Consider the following 26484-nt stretch of genomic DNA (forward strand, 5'->3'; position numbering starts at 1 on the left):
GAAATGTATATTTGGGTATTATGAGCTGCGCTCTTTCATGGGGTATCATTATTTCAGAAATGTTTGGTGGCCTGTTTACAGCCCCTTTAAACCTGGATGTTTCAATATTTCGAGCGCTTGTTAGAAGGGGTGGCAATCACAAGGCCGAAACTCAAAAGGTCGAAAAACGTAGACATCGAACAATCAAGGCCAGTTCCCACATATAGCGCTTTCCTACATAGCGCTAGAAAATTGCGCTATATTTTCCTCCTCGCATTGCTGCGAACCGCTGTAAAACCACACTTGTCGAAGCAGAGCCTCGGTCAACTTTTCTAGCGCTATATTGAGCGGTTAGTCTGTGTTAACCAATCGTGAGCGTCTTCCAGCCGTGACGTCGCGGGAGCTGGGGTTTGTTTTGCTTCCAATCACTCGAAGCAGCAAGGCGGGAAGGCGACGACGACGACGTGAAAATGGCCACGAGTTTCATCTCGCCGTGCATATGCCAATTCATGGCTGTTTGGTTATACTATAGTTCGGTATCGCGATCACAGCATCGAAGGTGTCATCCGCGTTCACGCTACGGATATCCGGCGCGGATAATAAACAATTACAGAGGTACCGGTGCATCACGTCGCAACTAGATATCCCGTGACTGCAGCTGCATAGCGCTCTGTGCTCGGTGGTATGTGAGAACGGCAACCGGAAAAAGAGTGCCAGATTTTAAAGGCCAGTTCCCACATATAGCGCTTTACTACATAGCACTAGAAAATTGCGCTATATTTTCCTCCTCGCATTGCTACGAACCGCTATGAAACCACTCTTGTCGAAGTAGAGCCCCGGTCAACTTTTCTAGCGCTATATTGAGCGGTGAGTCTGCGTTAACCAATCGTGAGCGTCTTTCAGCCGTAACGTCGCGGAAGCTGGGGTCTGTTTTGCTTCCGATCACTCGAAGCAGCAAGGCGGGAATGCGACGGCGACGACGACGTGAAAATGGCCACGAGTTTGATTTGCCAATGCATAGATGTTTTGTTACTACAGTCTGGTATCGCGATCACAGCATCGAAAGTGTCATCCCCCTTCATGCTACGGATACCCGACGCCGACAGTAAGCAATCACGGTAGCACCGGTGCATCACGTCGCAATGAGATATCCTGTGACTCCAGCAGGATAGCGCTATGTGCTCGGTTGTATGTGGGAACGGCAGGCGGAAAAACAGCGCAAGATTTTTAGGGCTATTTTCTAGCGCTATAAAGCGAAGCGCTGTATGTGGTAACTCGCCTTAAGCGTTGTTTTCTAGCGCTATAAAACGAAGCGCTGAATGTGGGAACTGGCCTTTAGAAGGCCGAACGGTCAGAAAACCGAACTATCGAAAATACCGAAAAAAAAAGAAGGACTTCTAAGAAATGAAAACTGTTATTTGAACTGCGACATAAATTAGCTCCACAAATTAAGTAAGTTTGCTGTTTAAACATTCGTTGTGGATTAATGTAGCAAATAAATACTTTCACCGAGCTTCGCGTTAATTATGTTCTTTCGATCACTTAAGGGGAAAAGAAAAAAGTACAGCAGATATACCGACTACTGTGTTATTGTGTGTGCTATTGCACACGACAGCTATAGGTGAAAATGAAGAAGTTTGAGCTGTCCCCTGAGAAAGTGTTGAACGTCTCGGGTATTGCTCTCACTCCGTTCTTGGGAAGGAGTGATGATCGGAGATTATGGAAACAAAAGAAAAGACAACAACACATCCAGCCAGGGATTGCAATAATACTTTGAGTCACACGTGGCTGTGGGTCACGCAGGTCAGATCTGCACGCATTGCGACACACGGGGCGCCGAAAGTGCTCCCCCGCGCTGAAGAAAAGGAACGAGTAACGTCAGTAACGAGTTACCAATTTTTGTTACTGATTCCGTTACTACGGTTTAACAACGGTAGAAACACGTGTACTGCAATCGGAAACGCAGGTGTTTCTTTCCCGGGTTCCGATGGCAGCGCCACCACGCGGGCGCTCCGGAACTAGAGTACTATTACCATATTTTAAAAAGTAACTGAATCGTTACTTCGTTACCAAAAAGTAACCGTTACCAAGTAACGAGTTACTTGTAACGAGTTAGGCACAACTCTGCCGCCGACGGACAGTGAGGAGTACCAGGGGAAACTCTGCCAGTCAATCTAGCGGTGTGGAATCAACGAGCGAGTGCCCGGACGCCGAGACTTGAACTGCAACCATCGGCCAAGATATAACGGAACCCTGCCGACCAAGGAGCTACACAGCCGGAGTGACTAATACCCAAAACGCACTGTCGCACACGATTTGGATCGACCCGCAATCCTGGTTGGCGCAATCCCGCTTGACACGCTGCGCCGTCCGCACTTCACGTTCGTGATCCAGGTTTTCATCTGACGCCCTCTGGTGAGAGCTTTGCACAATACCCATTGAAGTTTCAAATTAAAATAAAACATTCGTCCAGGATGTCTACTTGAAATATATTCACATTAATGCAAATGCTATTTCAGCTGTTTCAGCGTTTGTCCATGTTGTTTTCTTCGTTTTGGCCGCTGCCATCACCGCATTCTTGCCAGCCCGGAACCGGCAGAGCGAGTGGAGAGAAGACGAAGTGAAAGGAAGCCACTGCGCCTGTGCCAACGCTCCTTGAAGTGTGTAATCATGTTCGCGAACGCGGGACAAGTGTCTGCGTTGTTGATCTCTGTCGCCGAGACTCGCTTTGTCCGCCCTTACGAAAATGAAAATTTAGACAAGAGATAAACTGATGTTCTGAGGCTGGAACAACATAGAAGGGACAGATACAAACAAAGCCTCAAATTGCCTAAGAAATCAACGATGAAAGATGAAAGTCACTGAAAAGGTTAGCCAGCTGTAGGGATCGAACCCACATCTTCTGAATTGCCGGTCCAGGGCTCTACCAATTGAGCTAAGCTAACACGCCTCTCCAGTGACTTTCGGGGTGCGTCATCTGAAGGGACACAAACCAGCCACCCGGAGTGAGAGTGAGTGGCTGGTTTGTGTCCCTTCAGATGACGCACCCCGAAAGTCACTGGAGAGGCGTGTTAGCTTAGCTCAATTGGTAGAGCCCTGGACCGGCAATTCAGAAGATGTGGGTTCGATCCCTACAGCTAGCTAAACTTTTCAGTGACTTTCATCTTTCATCATGAAAATTTTCTTTTAACTGACAATCGACTTCCTTTTTATTGACCGTATTGACTTCCTGCTTTCTGCTACTTTTTATTGACTTTAGTCAATCAAGAGCCAATTGACAAATAGTTGACACGAATTGGCTGCATTTTAATTGCCATGAGTCAACTGGCAACAAATTGGATTCTGCATTACTTTTCAGAATTTTCCAACTTTCTCCACATCTGGTACCAAGAAACAAAACTTGTCCACTTTTTTGGTCTTCCAGCACAATTGTTTGTATCTGTATGCTTGCAGACGCAGTTGCCGTCACGGTTGTCAAATAGCAAGCACCACGATCCCCATCGCCAAATTTCAGCAGGTACAAAGCCGTCACGTCGGTATGAAACGGCTTGGTACCCGCTGATAATATGTGTGCCTCCGGAACCGTGTACTTTTGTGCTTGTTGAATAATGCGTGTGCCGGCTGAATATGTTTGCCTTCGTTGGAGCGTACTACGTTCAGGGTGTCGGAGCGAACCGAAAACCGGAACCGAAAACCGAAAAAAAAACGCTATTTTGGTGCGAACCGGAACGGAATCGAAACCGTATACGTTTATTTCGCTCAGGAGGGAAACCGAAAAATATATGTAACGGTTTTCGGTCCAAGAAAAAACTTCGCCGGTTTGGACTACGAATAGGCGAATGAAACAGACGTCGTGTGCTCTCAAGTCATGTCATGGATACTATACGAGGGTTACGGTGGAATGTATGTTGGTATACTATGACCCTTAGGCTCCCTTTGTAATGGTTTATCGTTCGCGCACGCACAGACTTAGAGGTACATGTGACTCTCTAGCAATGTGCCGTAGTGTTCGTTTTAATTTGATCCCCCCAAACTCTCCTGAACTAAACAGCGACCCAAGGGGGCTGCATAACGGCTTCTTTATCGGTAATGTCGCGCAACGCGTCCCCTGTTTGAGAGCAGCTAAGTTGAATACATTTACGTATACGCGAGGGCAAGCCCGTGCGATGTGGCAACTCTTTTGTGGACAGGACACGAAGCAAATATAACGGAGCCGTCGAGCGCGTTTGTGAGTGAAGGTGTTCCTCGATTTGCGTCGTACTCGTGCGGTGGTGCTTGCTGGCTAGACAGTAGCAACAGACATTTGGATGGGACGCGATCGCTCCAACCCAGCAAGAAAGTACTTTACGTATGACATCACGACAAACAAGTCCGTTTGTAGCATGCGGTTCAAGAAAGGAGAAGGCTCGTTCAGACAGTAACCTACAGGAACCAGGAGCTACCAATTTCACATCTGTCTATTAAATACCACGTATGTGGAATAAACGGGTTTACATTGTGTAACTTTTTTTTTTTTTGTGGGGATGAATATTCCCAGCAGAAGCGAAACCGGTTAAAAACCGGTATGAACCGTTATTTTTTTGCTCCGGAGCAGAACCGGTACCGGATCGTTTATGATGTAACCGGAACGAAAAACGTTTCGGTTCGACACCCTGCTACGTTGCTCCGGTGAGGAGTTACATGGCACCACGTGTTCTTCCGCAGTGCATTTCGTCCCGCTTTGTTGCCCGATGTCTGCGCTGCAACCTCGCCTTTGGGAAGGATAACAACCTTGCTTTTTAGGAACAGGTTTAATGTTTGCTTACGGTAAGTCAACCTAGCTGTGATGCATCGTATGACGCCTGCGTTTTACTCGTGTTTAACCAACGAAGTACATTCTGTTGCAGACGGTGGACACATTGCAAATGGCGGCAGGAGAGGATCGGTTTCATCGGTGAAGCGACGATGTACGTTACGAGCGAGATTAATTGTATTCTTTCGTTATAGGTGACCGTGGGACTGTCGATTGCAAGGACGTGAGTTACAAAATGGTGTACTATTCCAGCATTCACGTTGGAACAATACCAGCGTGATATATTAACTTCGGTTTCTTTACAGGTTGTTTCCTATCTGAACGGTCACACATACGTGCGCAAAATTGCAATTGCTTCTCACATCATAGCGTGATCGGGTGCCACTTGCTTGGACGATTGTTCGTCGGCCATTTCCTTTGAGAAACTGTCACATTGTCGTCACTAAGGATGATATTCATAGAGTTTTGCAGTGCCATCCTGTTCGAAGTTTCGAGGATTGTGTGTTCGACGTTTGGAGGACTGCCTGGTGCATCGGATTTTTATTTATTAATTTATTTATTTATTTGTACCTTGGTGCCCACCAACGGCGGTTAAACCCAACGTGGTGGTGCACCAAACACAAGAAACACATAAAAGTAATAAAAACCTCCAACAAAGCCCAAGATTCAAAGTGCTATAACAACACTTATGGTTACATAGACATTAATACACTCTTAAACTTAGCAGTTGTCCGGAAAATGTCCACATCATCATTCCGTGAAAAGAATTCATTGTATGTGCCCTGCATCCTAGTCAATGGGCAGCATTTGCATGGAGCATATGGATAGAAAGGGCGAGCCACACGAGTTCGCCTGACGGGAACGTGAACATTTACTAAACCGATTAAAAACTCAGAGTCAGTGTTTCCGTGAATAATTCTGTGTAAGAACATCAAGTCGCGATGCTGTCTTCTGCATTGCAGGTTGTGAATTTTATGCCGGAATAGCATTGTCTCATACGAAAAGTAAACATTTGGAAAATAGAACTTGTGATATACAAATCTAATAAACCTTTTCTGAACTCGTTCAATGCAGGCAGACTGCGTAGCGGTGATAGAGTTCCATACAACTGACCCAAATTCTAATTTGCTACGGACGAGGCACATATATAACCTCAGCACAGAAGCAAGATTATCACATTCCCTGGACAACCTTTGGATAACACCAAGTACACGTATAGAGGCATTGTAAGATGTAAGACTTCACAGTCCTATCTCTTCTTAAAACCCTAGAATGAGGCTCGTGCCCCATTCCTCTTCCTCTTTATTCACCTGTCGGCACCTTACATAAGTTTTACAAACGTGTTGATGGAAGGTCAACCTGCTATCATGATGTATGCCTAGATCGCGTACAACATCAGCCCTTATAATACCTGTCCCAAGCACAGTATAATCGTACAATATGCAATCACGCTTTCTACTGTAGGACACGATTAGCGTTTTATCAGCATTTAACTCTAAGCCATTAAGAGTACACCAGTTCGAAATCGCATTTGCGTCGCTCTGTAGCAGTGCGCAGTCATCCACTTTATCTATAGAAAGAAATATTTTTATATCATCCGCGAACAAAAGGACAGTGGAGTTCCTTACTGAGGCGGTAATATCGTTCACAAACAACAGGAACAAAAGAGGTCCAAGAACACTTCCTTGCGGAACTCCGGAAACCGAAGTGAAAGGTCGACAGAATGTCAGAGATTCGGACGATATTTTGGCGGTGAGACAAGTGGCTATCAAAAACTGTGCAATAAGCAGGTGGCACACCGTATAACCCTAATTTTTGCAACAAAAGAGCATGGTCCACCCTGTCAAAAGCTTTGTGCATATCAAAATAGATAGTATCTACTTGCCCTCTACTGTGTACCACAGGACTAATTAGGTGGACGAAGGAACAAAGGTTAGTTTCGATGGATCTTCCCTTCATGAACCCATGCTGGGAAGAACTTATCGCACTTTGGACATGGTGATACCATCGTTTATGTAATACTAATTCAAAGATCTTCGAGAAACTACACAATAGTGAAACGGGTCGAAAATTCTTAATTGCATGGGAATCACCACCTTTAAACACTGGGATCACTATTGAGCACTTCCAGTCGACGGGAAAATATCCGGAATTAAGTATGAGGTTGAAGACATGGCACAATACTGGGGACAGTATTTCAGCGCAACCTTTTACGATGAAAGCAGGGACACCATCAACACCGGCAGTTCGTTTAGGCTTAAGCCTTTTGATAGCACTCAAAACTTCACTTTCACCAACAAGAGTACACTTGAGGTCGCAACCTGATTGCGCAACAAAGGGACTTCCCTTTGGCGCAGATTGTAGATAACAGGATGAAAAATACTCAGCAAACGCATCAGCTACGGCAGAAGGGTTCGAAAGGCACTTTGATCCATCCCTGAGCGTGATTTTGTGATTGTCTGCCGCCCTATAATCTCGTACATAACTCGAAATGAAGTTAGGATTGGCTCGTAATTTTTCACTAAGATATTTATAATGCGCACACTTATCTCGCCGAAAGAGTTTCTTCGACAAAGAACGGATGTTTGCAAAAAGACTGTACCAGTATGAATTCCCAGACTTCTTATACATGCGATGATATTGTCTCTTTCGTCTCAAGCTGTCCCTTAACTCTTTCGTAAACCAAACAGGGTACTTGCGCTGCCTGGGGACAACTTTCGGGATGAGCATGTCCATTCCACTGGTTATAGCACCAGTCAAAATATTAACAGCAGATTCGACGTCTTCACTATCAAGCACTGTTTCCCAGTTGAAGTCCCGCACGTGTTGGTAAAGCTGTAAGTAATCACCTCTTGCAAAACAAAAACGTGGCGTAGTCGGTAGCACATCCCGTTGGAATTGACAGAGTCTACAGCAAGGGGAGGATGGAATGCATCCACCCGAGACAACGGTACGATGTCATAGCGGATGTTCTCCACTGAAGAGTTGACAAACACAAGATCGAGCACATTACCAGCACAATTCTTTGCATAGTTAATTTGCGTAAGCCCGTTCAATTGCGAAACGTCAAGCAACGACTGACCCTTTTGTCGTGCGTCACTCCGTGAACTCATCGCGCAGCCGGAATCCCAGTCAACACTTGGCGCATTAAAATCACCGTATACATGCACATACATGGATGGGTTGTGTGTCCGTGCAACGTGTGCTCCATGTGTGTGTGTTGGGATTAGTGAACCGCGTATGCTTTCCATTCGGCAAACGATGACGTACTGGATGCAACTTAAAGGTATGTGCTAGCCAATAAAATCTTGTTTCATGTTCGATGTCCTTGGAGGCATTTTCTTCTTTTCTTTTTCTTTTTTGCGAAGCCTGGAGGTCACTTTTCTCTTAGGAAACTAGAGAGGCACAATGTGTCTCGCGTATTCGTGGGTACCAGTAACCCTTGGATACGTCCTGTACACTGTGGCTCCTGGCGTTAGCAGGGATGTCGTACCAGTTGTTTCAGGGGGCACAGGGCACCTGCAGTTTTCGCAGGCACCGCGTAACACAGTCAGAGTCAGTAAGCACAGTGCCCATTCTCCACTGAAAATAGTCAATCACCAGTCCATAAAAAGACACATCGAGTCAGTGAATACAGAACCTAATCTAAATCGAAAATAGCCAATATAAAGACACCGACCAATTATCAATAAGGAAGAGATAAGAACCAATCACCCATGGATTAAACGTAAATTGACATTTCACTGGCATACGTTGACTTTAGTCAATTGACCGTCAATTGACTAAAGTCAACGTATGCCAGTGAAATGTCAATTTACGTTTAATCCATGGGTGATTGGTTCTTATCTCTTCCTTATTGATAATTGGTCGGTTGACATTTCACTGGCATACGTTGACTTTAGTCAATTGACGGTCAATTGAAGGAAGACGTTTATTTTCGTAATGGCGCACATGAGGACGATAGCAATCGCTACGTAATCACGATTGCAGCACAGTGAGGATCCTGCGTCATTGCGTTTTGGGTATAAGCCAGCGCACCGATCTACAAAAGGGATCCTCCCGAGGTCAAGTGGACGCCCTAGCCGCCTAGAACTGGGTCGTCGGATACCGCAATTGTAAGCTCAGACCTTTTGTCGTTTCTGTTGACGCCGCGGCTGTAGAGTTAAATGCGTTATGTAAATTAAAAGAATGTTTCCTAACTGCAACCAAGTCTCACGTGTGTTGCCACCCAGCGTGGACCTTTGCCAGTGACTGCGATCGTCACAACAGCATTATTTACACTGGCGCCTGCCTCGTGATCAAAACAGCGAAGCATGGGACTTTTTGGGGGCTCCGGAAAGAATGGTTCGCAAGGCCAGGCAATTAAAGGCCACAAAACCAAATATGAGTTGATATGATAAGGAGATGTCAAACCAAATATGAGTACTACTCAAACGACACACGGTTGTAGGACTAGAAAGGTGCAATATATTACATAAATATTCTGTTAAAGTATGGTTTCTAAGATCACGCTAAGCGAAGTCTATTTTTATCAACAGTGCACCACCCGAATTTAGTGACTAGGTTCTTTTATTCTTCTAACTCCCTTTACTCTCCCTCTTGTGTGCCGTAAGTGGCCGTAAGGTTCGAAGCCATGCAGTTGAGAATTAAGCCATTTACACAATCACTTGAATCATCATCATCAATCACAATCATCATTTGAACCACACGCACTGAGCGATCCTTGTTAGTCTCAATAACGAAAAGTACTCACACTTTTGCGCCGTTTAGGTGTATGTTGTTTCCCCGTTGTGGACAAGTGTTATAATGGCAGTACAGCTTGTTTCAAGCGACACTGAGCTCGGTACCCAGAACGTTGAAGAGATCCAGCGTCCCCTTCGTAACCCCAATCATGGAAATGTTCGCTGCAAACACGAGCAGTCGATGGCACCGCACCGTCCTTCCATTCCGGCGGTCCGATTGCTTCGTGCCATCAAAGGCTGTCCCTCTCGTCACTGAGAAGCATATGGCATTCGATGCCCGGCGAATATTGACGTGAATTAGGGCAACCAACCACCCAACATCGTTTCGGCATCGGCAAACACTACAGGATGCGACTGCGATAGACTGCGACCATCGCGCGGATGCTGACGTCACGGAGATATCCGAAGGTAATTTTTTTTCATTCTAGACTCAAGGAAACGTTTTCTTTCTGATGAAAACAAGAAAAAAAATCCTAATCCCTTGAAACTGGAACGTTTTCCAATGGATCCCGGACCTAGTCAGAATAAGAAGCACTAGGAAGCAATTAAAAGCAAGACGAAGTCTAACGCTAACGCATTGCCTTCGCATTAAATACATTAATCGCCCTCAAATTTTTGGTCGTGAGTGTTGGGTTAACCAATGGGCTGGGTGTTGGGGTTCGTCATATGGGACCCGCATATGGTATTTCACATCCTGCGTGGCACAACTGAACGGAAATGCGGTTTCGAGAGATTTATGTCTTTCCAGTATGCTTGCTTGGGCACTGTTGGAATTCGTTGCGAACACATAAAAACATGAGGCCAGAAGATGCATTTTTGTTTTGTTCATGCATTAAATAGCGCTGGCTGTAGGCACAAATTTTAAATCTGTACATTTTCAAAGTTCATGGAATGGACATATTATATATTTACTTGGGTCTCAGTAAGAGCACCTGGAGTCAACGTCATGACCTGCGTCGTTGGCATTTTTGCATGTACAGCCGAGCGGCTGTCTGCAATACACGTGTATGGCGCATATCGTACCCTTTTCACGTTTTGGAGTAATTCGTCAGTGGATCAAGAAGTGCATGGGTTATTCAAACATGGCAGCCGTCGACAAAGCCCGGTAGCAGGGAGAAATCGAAACCATGCACCTCGTGATTGCCGTTAAGTCCGCCATTCGAATCATTCACGCTCTTAGATACTTTGAGGCTTGTGTTTCGTTCGTCTGTGTGCGTGTATATATATTCCACCCTTAGAGCAGTTACTTTCTATCAAGGCGATGGTGCTTTTATTATAACAATGACAAGCCTTCTGTGAGCTTTCTTCTAAAAATATAATGGTCGTTTAATATAGTACACTCAAAAAACAAAACAGCACGATCCTAGCTAATCGTCATCCCGAGTGACATCGTACTGTCTCCTTATTTGTTGAAAACGGGAGGCATACGCCTTGCTGGGACAGTATGCAGCTATGATAATCGAGTTTGTTCCCCATTCATAATCTCACAATAAAGTTGTTGTTTTGATAACTGTCACAAGGTGGTGGTGGTGGTCGTGGTGATAGGGCTGTCACAAAAAGGTATACGGCCCGTGTTTTCCACGAACGAGGAGTAATCAATCTGAGCAATGTTTGGCCTTCAGCGGCTATGTGGTAAAGTTCTCTTCTAAGCACAGTTCCCTTAGAAGTCGGCCCAGGACGCAAATTCCCCCAGGACGTCAGTCGTGACGTTGCCCACATACGTGAGGCCGACAACGGCAAGCCCTATCACCACCACCACCATCTTTTTTAAGAGTGTAGAAAACGTGAAACAATGTAAGCAATGAATAGCAAAACATATAGCTAGAAGATTCGTAAAAGACATTAGAGTTTGTTAGTTCCAAAACAGCTTACATATTCGCTGACAAGAACGCCGTCTTCACGTGCGGTTCTTAGGAGCAATTGATCCCCGTAAGCTGGCTTCTGTCGGAGATTTAGTGTCAAATCATCGGTGAGTTTGAGTATTGTTGCGCCATTATCCTCCCTGCCTTGAAGGATTTGTGGGTACACGACAGTTTCTTGGGCAAAATCTGAAATGAGCGATTAGGCTAGTACTGTGCGCGCCTTTAAGTAGATTATTGAATACATAACAGCACGGTGTTGCCCTTCAGAACGTCTCTCATTCTTTGTAGCCGCTCTCAAATCCTGCTATCATGCAGTAATAGCGTTTGCCTGATGTCTGCCCAGGACTAACCCATCGTGGATTCGCTTTAGAATTACGCGCAAGTTCGCTGCCAAGCTTATGCATTGCTGCCGCCTTCGCGACGACAATTCCGCATTACGCGCTCCAGAAGTGTTCAGCAAGTATGACTATCGTGCTCTCGTTACCCAAGTTGCTGTCTTTACCGCAACCTCTGTGCCGTCAGAAGAAACTTCCAGTAACCTTGAAGCCATAGACGGTACGCGGCACCTTTCCACCTTCCGACAACCTCGTGCCCAAACGTTTACTACAGTTCAACCGTACTATGGAGCGGTGCACGTTGATTGTCGATACATACAAGGTGTTGCTTTTTACTCGTTACAGAATTTGTATTAAAAAACTAGCAGAGCAAAATAGACGCCATTTTAGCAGGTGGGGTGCGGCCAGGCGAACATCCGGTAGGGCATATGCAACTACTGGACGACTAATTCGCTAAGATTTAATAATTAACTTATTAACTAGATCTTTTCTGGGAAATGCGAGATAGCAGTATTCCAGCCAGTCCTTATTCAGATCCACAGTCCTCATTAAACGCTCTGTGAAGCGAACGTACCTTCAAATGTAAACTCTCAAATTTTGCTATGCAAATGAGCCAAAACCCGCTTTTGGAGCGCAGAAACGACGCGACCCTTGCCTTATCTGAGTCGGATAACAGTCTATCTGGCCAACAGGTTAGTGCCTTTTCCAATCACCTCCATCGCTCCAAAGCACGTGGCCGTGTCACATGGTCGCTCTGTCTGCGCTCGAGTGGTGCGTACTAGTTCCGGTTTCGGCTCATTTGCATAGCAAAATTTGGCAATTTCGATCTCGAAGTACGTTCGCTTCTCAGGGTGTTTACTAAGGACGATTAATTTGAATAATGACTGGCTCCAATACGACCATCGCACATCTCACATTTCCCAGAAAACATCTAATTAATAGCTAATTAGTCGTCCACCAGTTGCATATGCTGCATGTCATACTGTTCGCCTGGCCGTATATCCCACCTGGTAAAACGACCTCTGTTTTGCTCTGCTAGGTTTTCTGTAAAAGTCATGAAACGAAATAAAAGACACACCCTGTAGATGGAGCACAATTGTCAGGGTATATAACACCCAGTCACGTGGTTGCAGTATTCCTTTCTGACTTCATGCAGTGGAAAGAGTGCTCTGTTTCGTTGCTATAGAATCAATATGTGTATTCTGTTCAAGGAATACATCAGTGACAGAGCGAATAAATCCGTGAATAAAATAATTTTGGAAAGCAGCATTCTATCTCATATTTTGAGCTGTAAATTTAATTTTTGTATTGTTGAGTTCTAGCTTGCGACATTTCTATACCACACGAGTACGTTTCCGTATCCTGCTCTTCTGCGCATGTGCCACAGTGGGCTTGTATTCGTGCACCCCCTGTATCCGTGATGTAAGTCCATGCACTTGCTCCGTGTAAGAGTTCGTACACTTCAGGGGTTAAACAGGAAGCGACGTTCACATCTCGGAGGTGTAGACCAAGATTAACACGTGTGAAGAGGTGAATACAAAGCATCCCCTGTTGCCAGCCCCGCAACAGGAAGTGAAGAAATGCAAACGGCTAATCGCTACGTGTACATTACATTCTAGGGGAGAGATGCACCTTAAGTGAACCTTCCTAATTTCTACATGACCAGCACGATACCCTTCTGTTTGGAGTTGTCAACAACAACAACTACTACATGAATGGCGATGGAATGAGGTGATTCACCGCAACAATTGCGGTACCATTCCTGGGGCGCGTTGCTGGCGTTCTCCGCGTCTCGCCATACGCCGTCGTTGCTATAGCGACCGAGCCGGCACGTGACCTCTATCATCACAGCTCCTTGAAACGCTGTTGCTGGCCATGCCGCCGCCGCCACAGCGCGGAGAGGAGGTCATCACCGAGCGGCGACAGCGAGGCGGCGTTCAATTTCTCGTCACGGAGCTCGGATGTCGTCATAAGCATGGCGGACTTATACTTGTTCCTCGCTGATCAAGGTGTATGCGAAGAAGAAAGGTCTCGTGTGTTTCGCCGGCATCGTGATGCTTTCAGTGCATTAACTGAAGAACAATTCAGTGCAAAGTTCCGCCTCTCCAAAGACGCCGTGAGGGAAGTCTGCGATGCTGTTTCAAGAGATTTACAGAAACGTAAGTACCGCTTTGTTCCACGAGCTATGTGTAGCATGAATGTTCCTCGTGAGCTCCCCGTGAGCTTCCTACGCGCGAGACATTTTTTCGAAACACGATCGTTCTCAGACTGCCGTTTGAATAGTGCGTCATGGAAGTGTGCGAATGAAGATGGTACGTATGCTACACGGAAGCTTGTAGAGGTGGTCGCTAGTGTTAAGCATCCGAGGCAGTAATACGCAGGTACTAGAAGGCAGGATAGAATGTTTATTGCGTTTCGTGCGTTGTACAAATACACACTTCCCTCAGTGCCAGTATATAGCTATCGGGACTACCCATGCACATGTAAGAGCTGCGTTGCACAACCGACCGTGAAGAAAAGCGGATTACTTTCCTGGACATGAGCACACTATCAATTTTTTTAGAAGAGTGCAACCGCACACGTCTGACGACTAATACAGTTCAGTGTTGCTAAAGATAGAAGGTTGTATTGCTTGCATTTCAGTTTCTATGTCAATCTATATGACGATAAATTTATATATTATGCCTATTTGCAGCGCAGCAGTGGCGTAGCACTACCCTCACGGTTGAACAGAGGGTGCTTATGGCACTAAGGTTTTATGGAACTGGTGCATTTCTCAGCAACATTGCGGAGGAAGATGATTTCCTCACAAGCAAGCGCCCAGTGTCCGAGGCGATCCATTCTGTGAGCACTGCAATTATCCGGAATCTTGCACCACGATATCTCAAGTTCCCTGTGTCACCGGAAGAAAGATTGAAGATCAAGCAGGATTTCTACGAAATTGCTGGAATGCCTGGCTGCGTTGGTGCGTCAATATCATAATAATTTCTGTATTTTATTCAGGACCAAAGAGACCATAATGTAATTGCACGGGTAATAAGCACAGTTGAACATTTTATGCATGTACGTACAACACATATATTTGATACAGTCCATAAGTTATAGGTGCATTTTATGATGTGGTCTGAAAATAATACATAGATATTGTTGGAACATACGACAAGTTATTCACGAAGCATATACAAACAATAATGTTTTTAAACAGTTTTATGGAATTCGTAATAACAGCTTATGGCTGGAAGAGGGGGTTACACTTGACTTCGACCAATGACTAGAATGAGTATCGTAGTGATGTGTTACGTGAGATGTGCTATTGAGATGTGTTACTTGATTTCATCAGACTATGATATGTGTGCAGAGATACGTAGTACACCCAAAAGGTGAACAGTTGATGCAAGAGAAACAGTGTGAAAAAGACGAATGCAAAACTAAATTCCTTCCAAGTCAGAAGTTAAGCAGGCTTAGATTGGTGGTACACGATTGAACGGCACGCAAAAATGATGTGCTGAAGGAGGAATTTTTGTTTTCTTTTCAGGTGCAATTGATGGGACTGCAATCGCAATCATTGCTCCAAGCACGAGGGACCCCCGTTTTGTGGATGGGAATTACTACTGCCACAAGGGGTATCATGCCCTCAATGTGCTTGGGGTAAGAAATAATTTTTGCTCCGAGACGGCTTGCAATATGTACCTTTCTATAGATTGTTGCTTGCGCTACTACATATTGTCCCTGTAAACTACCACAATATGCACATGCAAGAGTAGGATAGAATACAGAAATCCTTAATTAGGTTTCAGATGCAACTCGTCGAATCCTCTATCTGAATGCCTGTTACCCGGGAAGTTGCCATGACTCCTCCGTATGGAGTATGTGTGATCTTCGCCGTCAGGCTCCACAGATGTTTGGTGATGGAGAATGGCTTCTAGGCAAGTGTACCGTATATGTCTATAAAATGTGACATAGTACAACAGGACAGCTCTTATTGTTTTGCCACATTTATTCTTTACAAGGCACTGCGTTAGGAAAAACATAGCTGAATGTGGATTACAGAGAGTAAAGTATGAGAATGTTTTACATTAATAAATGACTCCACAGTTAAAGTACCTCTACAGACTACACCATGATATTTCTTTTATCAGACTCAATACACAAAATGTAAATGGTGTCAGTGAGCATTACGTACTTCCACTGATTTTTGAAAGAAGCTCCCCAGATCGGAATTATCTCGGAGCAGGCGACCATCTAGCGCACCTCTTAGCAACAGTGCTCTCTGTAGCTTTGGGCTACTTAGAGTTACAGGTCACTCCAGTTAATCCCAGATAAATGTAAAAAAACTGCAGTGTACCTTTGTTGGGGACTGCGTTAAAGGGCTTGTAACTTGCAAAGTATAACACTTAGAATTTGTTTCCTGTGTGTTCTAGCATGCATTACAACACATCTGTAACATAATGAACCACATCTATGAAAGTGTCTGAACAACTATAACTGAGTGTTAGACCCCTGCCAGCAGCTGGTGAGGGGATGGAAACTGACCTTCGAGGAGCAATCTGGGTAATGTGCCCAGCACATGATATCGTACTCTTAAAAAATAGAAAATCATTTTCTGATACTTCCATTTCACACCGGAAAGCTAGAAGCTACTATTTCAGGATAATACTGTATGAAACACATGTATTGACACAAATTTGGCAGGATTCTGTAGTCTGTTCGGATAGTCTGTAGTGGCATTTAAACTGGCAAGTATGATGCCCACAAAACAAAATGTTGCACGCGACACTGCACACGTTAGTGAATATGGATCCAAAGAAACAATGGATGGCTTTTCTTGATGTTGCAGGGGACCTTGGGTACCCTCTCGAGCCTTGGCTGATGACCCCTGTCCGCAACCCTGCAACACAGAAAGAAGAAGCGTACAATGAAGCGCACCGAAAGACCAGGGTTCGTGTGGAGCAATGCTTTGGGGTCCTGAAGATGAGGTTTAGATGCCTCCAGCGCTACAGAACACTGCACTTCTCTCCAGACCGGGCAGCAAATATCATAACAGCATGTGCTATTTTGCATAACATCTGCCAGAAATACAATATTCCTGACCCATCGGATGAGGAAGTGGACGACCAGGAAGGGACCAACGAAGACAACTTTGACGTTGACTTGATTGAGGAACCACTGGAAGCCTCATTAATATCCAGGGGATTGCACAGAAGGAGCCATATAATAAGCCAGTACTTTTGATTCATGGTTTAGGCCAAGTGACAAGGTGCATGCCTTCACATAACCACGTGTCGCACTTATAAACGACGATTCCATGTCAACGACGTGAAGCAACTGTGGCTGTGTACATCGTACAGATGTGGTCAGAGGACAGCAGCAACTCTGAGTGGGGAGGGGATGGTTAGTGTGTGTCATGGGCTGACTTCTGGGGGAACTATGCCGACATTCATTATCTGTAAAGTCTGACGGAAAAGGAAGTGAAAACCTCAGGAGAGCACAGCCAGTTCTGGGATTCAAACCCATGTCATTTTCCATTCTCTGCATGGAACCGTTGTAACTGCCACGTGATCTGGTAACACATGAAATGATTTGTGCTATACATACTATAGTCGACAATCGGTTTTCAGATGGGGTAAAGAAGTGGACTTCGTTGCAAGAACACATCTCAACTCATCTTTGTGTGTGTTTGTTTTAAATTGTGTGAAATTTTGTGTTGAATTTGAAATTGTTCATTGAATTGTGCAAAATGTTTCTGTAGCAGAACAGATGAAATAGACACACCTCACTACTGCACATTTCTCTGCCCCTCTCTCTCAAGCTTGAGCCTGTAGTAGTCACTGATGGGAGCAATAGCCTGCACATTAAAACCAGAAGAAGAAATAATTAAATGAACGAGCAGAGGCTCTTAAAAGGCGAGCACAGGCAGGGCTCATCTGCAAAGGTACTAGCATTACAGGAGGTTGTTCACAATAGAGACTAACTGCATGCGTATTTCCACATTGTCACCTACCCCGAGAGCATAACACTGCCATGGTGTGGGTGCCTTTCCTCTTATTACCTGTCCAAGTTGTTCAATTTTGTCCACCAGTAACCTCTGCAGGCTCAATATTTGTTGTGTGACGGATGGCGGAACCCTTTGCCTCCGGCGCCGGCGGCATGTCCTAGGTTCGGGGTTTGTACGGCTGGGCCTGGGGTCTTCATGGACAAACTGATTGCCTGACGTACCATCTCTCGGCACTGCACTTACTGGGGGTTCTGGATCCTGCATAAAATGACATTAGTTTTTTTTGTCTTCACTTGTCATAATGCAGACACACCATTTGTACAGACTGTTCTGTTGCCATTTCCTGTTGTGGTGCCTGCATGTCCTGTGAGGAGCGCAATGTTTTTACTTTATATCTGTAGTGCTGCAGAGCGATGGAATTAGGTCTTTCATAGACTTACTTCATCTGCTGCTGCCGTTTCCGTGACTGTTCCTTGCGGTGATACACGAAGGCTGCCCGTTGCACCTGCCACGGTGTCCCAGCCTACAAGGGCCATGACCCGGGAGTCTAGGCCCTGTAGGCTTGCTGCTATGTCCACCACTCGTGTGCCGCCTTCTTCTCCGGGCTCAGTGGTGAGGTTGACAGTTGAACCAGCCCCGCCTCCCGTGCCTCCAATGTTAATTATGTTACCGCGTACGTTCTTGCGTACCCGGTATCGCCAGTTCCTCCACAAGAGCTGCCAACCCGCACCGTCCTTTTGAATGCCACCTACTGCGTTAAGGGAGGCCGCAATGGTGTCCCACTTGGCTCTTCGATGCTGCTTCGTTTCCCCGGGCATAAAACTCCTGTTATTACAAAGCTCCGGGCACTCTTCCATGAACGATAACAGAAGCAGCTTCTGAGCTTCGGACATGGACATGGCTAAAAAAACGAAGCTACTATTGTGCAAAGACGTACGAGATACACTGTGTCAGACACAGTACGATGAATTAATACCGTACTTACTTGAAACTGCTGGCACGAAGCTCCTTGCCTGCTGACAAGATGATACGTAGTGGTTTGAGCGTCTCGCGTTTCGTAGCAGACGACGCTGCTAGTTTTGGCACGCGCATATTTCTAATGCACAAGGATCCCTCATTGTTAATTTTTTTCAGCCGTTTCTCATGTTTACAAACTTTGTTTACCGATATTCTTCACAAACACTGTAACTTTCAGCTGTCGTACACGAAGATTTAATGTGCCTACGCGCGTCCGGTATCGAGACTACCGCCATGGAGCGAGCCGGAGAGGAGGAAGTTGACGGTGATGTGCACAGTACCCGTTGCAGGCCATTCTCCGTGTCTCGCCGCGCGAGGGAGGCGGTGGCGGCGACATTGAACGGCGTTACGATGCAGCGTTGTGATGACTTGGCCGGCAACGCGCCCCTGATTGCATGTGCGTTAGTATATGAGTGGGATGACGATGAAAAAGATGAGGCATACACACTCGCGCACACACATGACACACGCAAATGAGATATCACACACGCAGGTGCGTCGTAACTGATGGGGATAGTAGTTCATCGGGTCGGCCACCGGAGATGAAATGCTATGAAGATAACATTTGATCATTCAGGGCAACAGCTCTGAGGTCATAGGAGTTCAAGCAGGTTAGAAGACGTCAGGAACACATAGAATGGGTGCAGGCATTGACGGTGCTGCACAGTGTTAGAACAAGGACCCAAGATTGCTGCAAGGCTGAGGGGCTCGTTGTTGATACGGGTCAGTTGAGCATAGTTCTCTCCGAACTGTATAGATCGGAGTCGATGAGGACGTGTTGAATGCTTGCCACTATGCCGCAGTTGGAACGTGAGCTGGTTGAAGCCTTACCATAACCAGAAGTCTGTGTCTGAACTGCGGGGTGAAGGCCACACTGAGGCGAAGTCGATGCAGAAGGGACAGAACGACAAAGTTGGATCGACGGCGTGCAACAAGGACCTGTCTGTAATGTCCCGGCGATATTGTTGGGACGCCATTGGCAGGATCATCGCCGACAAGGATGCCCTCCTGTCACCATGGGTCAACATATTCGGTATCACATCTGGCATTGTCTGTCAACAGCAGCCACTCTGTCAGCCTCTTCATTTCTGGTTAGTCCACAATGATCTGGGATCCACTGAAAAGTGATGGAGTGACCTACGTCGCAAAGACGCTGAGCGTCGCTGAGGATGTCCGTGACAATTGGAGCCAATGTACCTCGTGCACCCATGCTCTCTGTGCACTGCAGGGCTGCCCTGGAGTCCGTGTGTACAACCCACATTCGCGGAGCTTCGTGCAGAGCATACCGCAGGAACGACAAGATGCAGTAATGCTATGCGGACCTACAGGAAGTGCAATGTGCCCGTCGATACCCGTGAGACACCTGGACCAATGGAATAACGAAGGCGGCCAATGGACTTACAGGTGTAGACGACCCGTCAGTGTAGATGGCAGTGTGCTCAGCGTAGACGCTCAACATCATGTCCAATGACATCTGGTGAAGGACTAACGGTGGCACTTTATTTTTTTAACGTTGAGTCCCGGAATGCCCGGGGAGATCGAGGGCACTGGCAGAGATCACGGGGGAGACGAAGACACTGTTGGGTTTACTACGAACGAGGGAAATTTAGGCTTTGCTTCCGCAATGATTTTGTAGAGGTTGCTCTGTGACGCCAATAAAGTTTTGCTACCAATGGGTGACGGCGGTGATGAGCGATGAGGCGTAAGTAGTAACGTACAGTCTCCCTCGTTCTGTGGACTTCAATTGGTATGTCATGAGCTTCGGCGATGACCATCCGCGTTCCTGCCGCTCTGGGGACGCCAAGTCAGATCCTCAGGCTGCGTGCAAGGAAGCACCGAAGCCGCTGAACTTGTGTCTCAGAAATGCCGTGAAGAACAGGAAGTCTATACACAAGTGAATCACGAACAAGAGCCTTGTGAACAGCCAGGAGTGATTGCTCATCCGTATTCCACTTGGCGCCAGCAAAATGACGAAGGACAAAGGCCCACCGCTGAACCTTCTTGTCAATGTGATCGATGTGTTTTTTCAAGGACAAGTTGCAGTCGTGGACGACACCCAAAAATATGTGATGTTTCACCTGCTTGATCGGCGAGCCAGCAAAAAATTGCTGATATGCTTCCTTGTGAAGGCGAGAGCTGCAGATTGGTCCCCTGATATATCAAAGCCGACTTTAGTGAAGAACTGCATGATTCTGTCCAGAGAACTTTGCAAACGACGCGGTATTGCAGGTCTTGGTTTTCCAACTGTCCAGGTACGAACATCATCAGCATACATGGAGATATTGACCTTGAATGTTATGGAGGACTTCGGACCCACCATGACGGGATTAAATGATATAGGGCTTAACACGCTACCTTGTGGTGCACCTTGCCTTACCACGACTTCCGGCCTGGCTTCATCACGTGTGCGCACCGATACAAATCTCTGCTGTAGAAAGTCAGTGATCCACCGGAAACGTTTAGCGGGAACACTAGCTTGTAATAGCTCATGCAACACCACCGCATGGCTGACGGTGTCGTACGCTCTCTTCACGTCAAAAAAAAAAAAAAACGCCATTACGATTTTCTTATAGAACTTTGCTTGTTCGACAGTGGTGACAAGGTCAAGGACGGAGTCTATTGGACTCCAGTGCCGAAGAAAGCCAGACATCTGGTTCGGAAATACCCGATACCGTTCTAGCCACCATTCTAGTCGATGCAGCACCATGCGCTCCAGCACTTTGCCGAGGCATCTTGCCAGGCTGGCTGGGCGAAACGATGCAAGGTCTGAGGGATGCTTCCCAGGCTTTAACAGAAGAACAACCAGGGCTTCTTTCCAGCCCCTGGGCACCACGCTGTTGTTCCACGATGCATTGTACACGTGAAGAAGACAGGACATAGCAGCAGCACTAAGGTTACGGAGGACTCTATAAGTAATTCCATCTTGGCATGGCGATGATTGGGCTCGAGATGAACATAGCGCAGCTTTGAGCTCAGACAAAAAAAAAAAAAAATTCATGGCCACTTCTCGGTGGATGACCAGGTCCGCCCGTGCAACTACCTCCTGAAGACGAGAGGTATGTGCTTGATACTAATCACTACTAGCAGCCCGAGAACTGGCTGTGATGACTGTGCAAAAATCGGAAGCAACATCATGCTCAGTCTTATTGAGCGAAAGGGCCAACACACGCAGCGGATTTCTTTGAGGTGGAGTCTCCTTCAGACAGCAAGCCACGCTCCAAACTCTCGTGGCAGAGTGAAAGGGCGAAAGGGTTCAGCAAAAGCGACGCCATCGCTGACGATCTACAACCTTTAGTGCCCTCTGTCCAGATCTGGCGATACGTCGAGCTGCTGCAATGTCTTCGAGCAATCCCGACCGTCTTGCCTTCCGTTCAGCCCTTCTCCTGCATGCTCGAAGCTGTTCAACACGATGATTTGTACCCAAGTGACCTGATGTGACCTTCACGTGTCGAGATGATGATCGAAGAGAAGATGGAAGTAGGGTCATTCCAGGCCAAATCACCCAAAGGTCGTGCTCGACCCCCCTCAGTTTTGCTTCCAAAAATTATCATGGACTCTTTATTGTAAATAAAGACGTTTTCCCGAGTTTTACTGGACAATGTTGAACTGTTGTCGATTTACGCGGTGTCACAGTTCGTCAGAATTGCGAAACCCAAGCTACGAAAAACGTTACCTACTGAGCAGGGTTTTGAGTCTAGGTGGACTTTAGTGACATAGAATGAAAGAACGTGGCCCTAACACTCTGCCAATATCAAGCTCTTCCCTCGTGTTTCATTTTCGGCCAGCGAAACAGGGCTCCTTTTTGGCGCTATTTCTTACAACTTTGCGCCTTGCTAAGGGCACTTTTCGCACAAGCTGGAAGGAATAAATACATTCAGCGTGTTCTGTATCTTCCATACTTCAAAATCACATGTTTTGAAGGGCGACCACACAATACTTTTTGCCCCATTTAATCCTAAATGCCGTACTTTTGGTAAAGTGCCGTTTTCAACGCCGTTTTTGAAAATGAAGCGGTCGGTCGAGAACAATCCAAATAAATGGAGACCACAGATCAATATCTCTACTAAATTATATAAAAAAATTGAGAACGTACTTTTTGATAAGCGCGAGAAAATATTTTTATGTCCCACATGGTTACGCAAGGGCCGCGCGAGACGGCTCCCTGTGCTGTGAACAAATCACGTGCCTAGGTTTCACAAGCCGCGTCCTGCGGCCGGATATGAGCTTTTCCTCTTTTTTGCCAGCCCTTTTGTTAATCAAATAGGTAGTTTTTATTGTTATCAGTGCATTGGTAAGTATTGTTAGTAGGTGTTTCTCAGACTCTTTCATTCGCGGCGTTTTAAAGTGGTAGTCATGAGAAACGACAGCGATGCTTTCATACTCACAAGAAACATTATGAGCAAACCATACTATCCCTTCAAATGCGCGTTTCTTATGATTAATAGCAACGCAGATCACGTTGTGAGCGGATAGCTTTTGCTTCATTGTAGCGTCCAAAAACGCGCTGTACATCCACGTAACCTTTAACACATGGCCTTGAAATCGGCCTAGGAGAGCTCATCCGCGGCTCAGCTGATTAGTTTATGATAGTCTTTCTCACATGTGATGCATGCCGGGTACCCAAAAAGGTTGTTATTGCTCCAAGTTTCTTGCTGAAGTCGTTGTGTTGAACAATGGCCGAAGTAGCAACGTCAGCAAATGCGTGCGTGCAAAATGAAGGACTGCGGTATGAACGTGCGTGTCACGCACGGAAACTCCAGTCGGAGCAGCGTTCAAGACGTATCTTTTCGCCGTACAGAGGAAATTGTAGTAGTCACTTCTAATGAGATACCCTACCAATGGTCGCCCTTGCTTTTTAACGTTTGAAAAAAAAAATATGAAATAATAATGAAACCGTTGTGCAGTCATTTACCTGGGTATCTTTTTGCTCTTACTTCAAACTGTTACAGTCGCGAAATATGTAGACAGTCTGAATTGCAATTAAACTGTTCAAATATGATTCCAGCCTGCTTGGGTGATCATCAGCAGCCAGCTGTTCAGTGTGGATAGATTAGCAAGCACCACATGAACGTCTCGGGCTAGTACGCGGTAGTCGCATAGATGTGACTTAGCTGAATATAATGTCTGCTCTGGTCCTCCATAAGGGATAGGGAAACTTCACCACACGGAGAAACGTTATCCGAACCAAGCCTCGCGACCCACCCGTGCGCCGTTCAGCGTAACTATGTGTAATGTGGATGGGATATAAAAATTATTTTCGCGCCCTAATCAAAAAGTACCTTCTCAATTTTTTTCTCTGCTTTAGTATAGATATCGATCTGTCATCTTCATCTATTTCGATTGTTCTCGGCCGACCGCTTCATTTTCAAAAATGGCGTTGAAAACGGGCAACTTTACCAAAAGTAGGGTATCTGGGATTAAATGGGGAAAAAAGGATTGTGTGGTCGGCCTTCAAAAGATGTGATTTTGAAGTATGGAAGATACAGAACACGCTAAATTTATTTGTCTCTTCCAGCTTGTGCGAAAAGTGCCCTTAGCAAGGCGCAAAGTTGTAAGAAATAGCGCCAAAAAGCAGCCCTGTTTCGCTGGCTGAAAATGAAACACGAGGAAAGAACTTGATATTGGCAGAATGATAAGGCCACGCTCTTTCATTCTATGCCACTAAAGTACACCTAGACTTAAAACCCTGCTCAGTAGGTGACTTTTTTTGTAGAATGGGTTTCGCGATTCTGACGAACTTTGACCCGGCCTAAATCGACTACAGTTCAACATTGTCCAGTAAAACTCGGGAAAATGTCTTTATTTGCAATAAGAAGTCCACGATAATTTTTTGAAGCAAAACTGAGGGGGGTCGAGCACGACCTTTGGGTGATTTGGCATGGAATGACCCTGTAGTTCTGTTAACTGGTCTGCCGATATGCACTGGTGCACAGGACTGGTGACCGCCGCGCGAAATGCGCTCCAGTTAGTCAATCTAACCGTTTTGCATCGAGGTTGTGACACATATCTTTCACACGAGATATAGATAGGCAGTGAGCACTGCCTCGCCCATCAACGTCGGTAGCCCATGATAAAGATCTAGAAATGTCCTTGGAACAATGTGGAAGGTCTAGGGCGTCTGTCGTGAAGTCCATGCGCAAGTAAGTGGGTGAACCATCGTTAAGGAGACAGAGATTCAGATTTTCGATGGCATCACTCCAGATTCTTCCTCTCCTGTCTGTCGTTCTACTTCCCCACACCTGATTGTGGGCGTTGATGTCGCCAACAACCAAAAAAGGTGATTCTAGCCCTATAAAGGTATTTTGAACGTCGTGCGGCATCAGGGGTGAAGATGGTGGGATATACAAACTGACGACTGAAAGCGACGTATTACTAGAGCAGGATGTTTTCGGGTTTTATTGCTTTTAGAATTCGGGGGGTAAAAATCGGGTGTTATCTGGTGAGCAGGAAAACATGGTGGAATCGGGTGAAATTTCTTTATTTGCGTATTTTTCGGGTGAAATACAGTTCGTCGTTCTTGCTCAGAATGACACAGGAACTCGGCAAAGTTTACATGGCTACTGATACGTCGGACTGATACACAAACTGATACGTCGGCGTCGTTGTTTGTTTTTACATGGCTAGACCTTTAAGGCAAGTGCATCACTCCTCGAGGCCTCTATGGGAATGCCCATACATTTTTGAAGTGCTGCGAAGAATTGTTTGGTTTGCATGAAGTTTGTTTTAAATGAAAGTGTGTACCAGTTTCTAGGGAATAATGATTTTAGATTTTTTACCTCTGGCTTTAAAATTTTCCCGTCGCAAGAGAAAATATTGCTATTGCTGTACAAAGTATCCAACGCCGCAGATAAAGAATCTAAAATAAATCACAGGTATTTACGATAGGATACCCCAGGATGTCGGGAGACTCGTCGACAATGAAGCTCAGTTTCGCGTATTTCACATCATCGCGGATTCCCACCATGGGCTTGCCGAAAACTTCGGCCGGTGCGCTCACGAACTTACGAACGACACCTTCGGCGTTCTTTTCTCTTTCACGCTGGCGATAGCAAACCTCAAACATTGTCTGCGCACCTTTCGCTTTCTTCTTTAGACTATCATGTCTTCTTGCCGATGCGAGGTGTTCCGTTATAAGATCGTAGGGTATCTTCGCCGGATCTGAAGACAGCACAAAGTTACACGCGAGCACGTTTTCGTTGTCACCCTTCTTTACTATTTCCAAATCGTTGTACTCGATGACCCAGTCTTCAAGTCATTTTCTTTTTACGACCCGCCATCATGTCAAAAGACGAGCGTCACGACGTTAATGCGTGAAATGCATAAATGCACAGGTTCATCAAACGAAGAGCCGATAGCAATCGAAAGCGAAAAGGAGACTTTCCTTCGTCATGGCGCGGCTGACGCGCATGCGCGAGGCGCTCGCACGTGGAGGCAGCGTTTACGCATGCACAATCGCTTCGCTTACGCAGGAAAGCCAACTTACGGGACGGGAGCTGCGACCGGTAGAAATCGGCTTAAACCCGACTGCCTGCTGGGTCGTTCGGGGGGTAAATTCGGGCCAAATCGCGTTTAACCCGAAAACGTCCGGCTCTACATATTACCCAAACGGACCATGCACCTTATATGGTCGATGGTCGAAGCAATCTGGGGGCCCTGCAAACGGACAGCTGTCAAATCTGCCCTGACACATAATACAGTTCTCGATGACACGCTTGAGTTGCCGGACGTAAAAATATTATAAGCACTGAGTCTGAAGTCGTCC

At 46.0% G+C, this 26484-nt stretch overlaps 2 protein-coding genes across 2 annotated transcripts; one reads left to right on the forward strand and one right to left on the reverse strand.

Moving 5' to 3' along the window:
- The first annotated feature begins 13478 nt into the window (after positions 1–13478).
- Positions 13479–17494, forward strand: LOC135371420 (putative nuclease HARBI1). Its single transcript, XM_064605480.1, has 5 exons — positions 13479–13869; positions 14406–14675; positions 15246–15358; positions 15501–15636; positions 16548–17494. Exons 1-5 carry the CDS (start codon positions 13686–13688, stop codon positions 16940–16942), a joined length of 1098 nt encoding a protein of 365 aa, XP_064461550.1. The 5' UTR covers positions 13479–13685; the 3' UTR covers positions 16943–17494.
- Positions 16427–18779, reverse strand: LOC135371421 (uncharacterized). Its single transcript, XM_064605481.1, has 5 exons — positions 18691–18779; positions 18146–18606; positions 17760–18069; positions 17483–17555; positions 16427–16598 (listed from the first exon to the last, which is right to left on the reverse strand). Exons 2-3 carry the CDS (start codon positions 18602–18604, stop codon positions 17995–17997), a joined length of 534 nt encoding a protein of 177 aa, XP_064461551.1. The 5' UTR covers positions 18605–18606; positions 18691–18779; the 3' UTR covers positions 16427–16598; positions 17483–17555; positions 17760–17994.
- Between the last annotated feature and the right edge of the window lie 7705 nt (positions 18780–26484).

This window comes from Ornithodoros turicata, unplaced genomic scaffold, assembly GCF_037126465.1.
Source record: "Ornithodoros turicata isolate Travis unplaced genomic scaffold, ASM3712646v1 Chromosome11, whole genome shotgun sequence".
Taxonomy (NCBI): Eukaryota; Metazoa; Arthropoda; class Arachnida; order Ixodida; family Argasidae; genus Ornithodoros; species Ornithodoros turicata.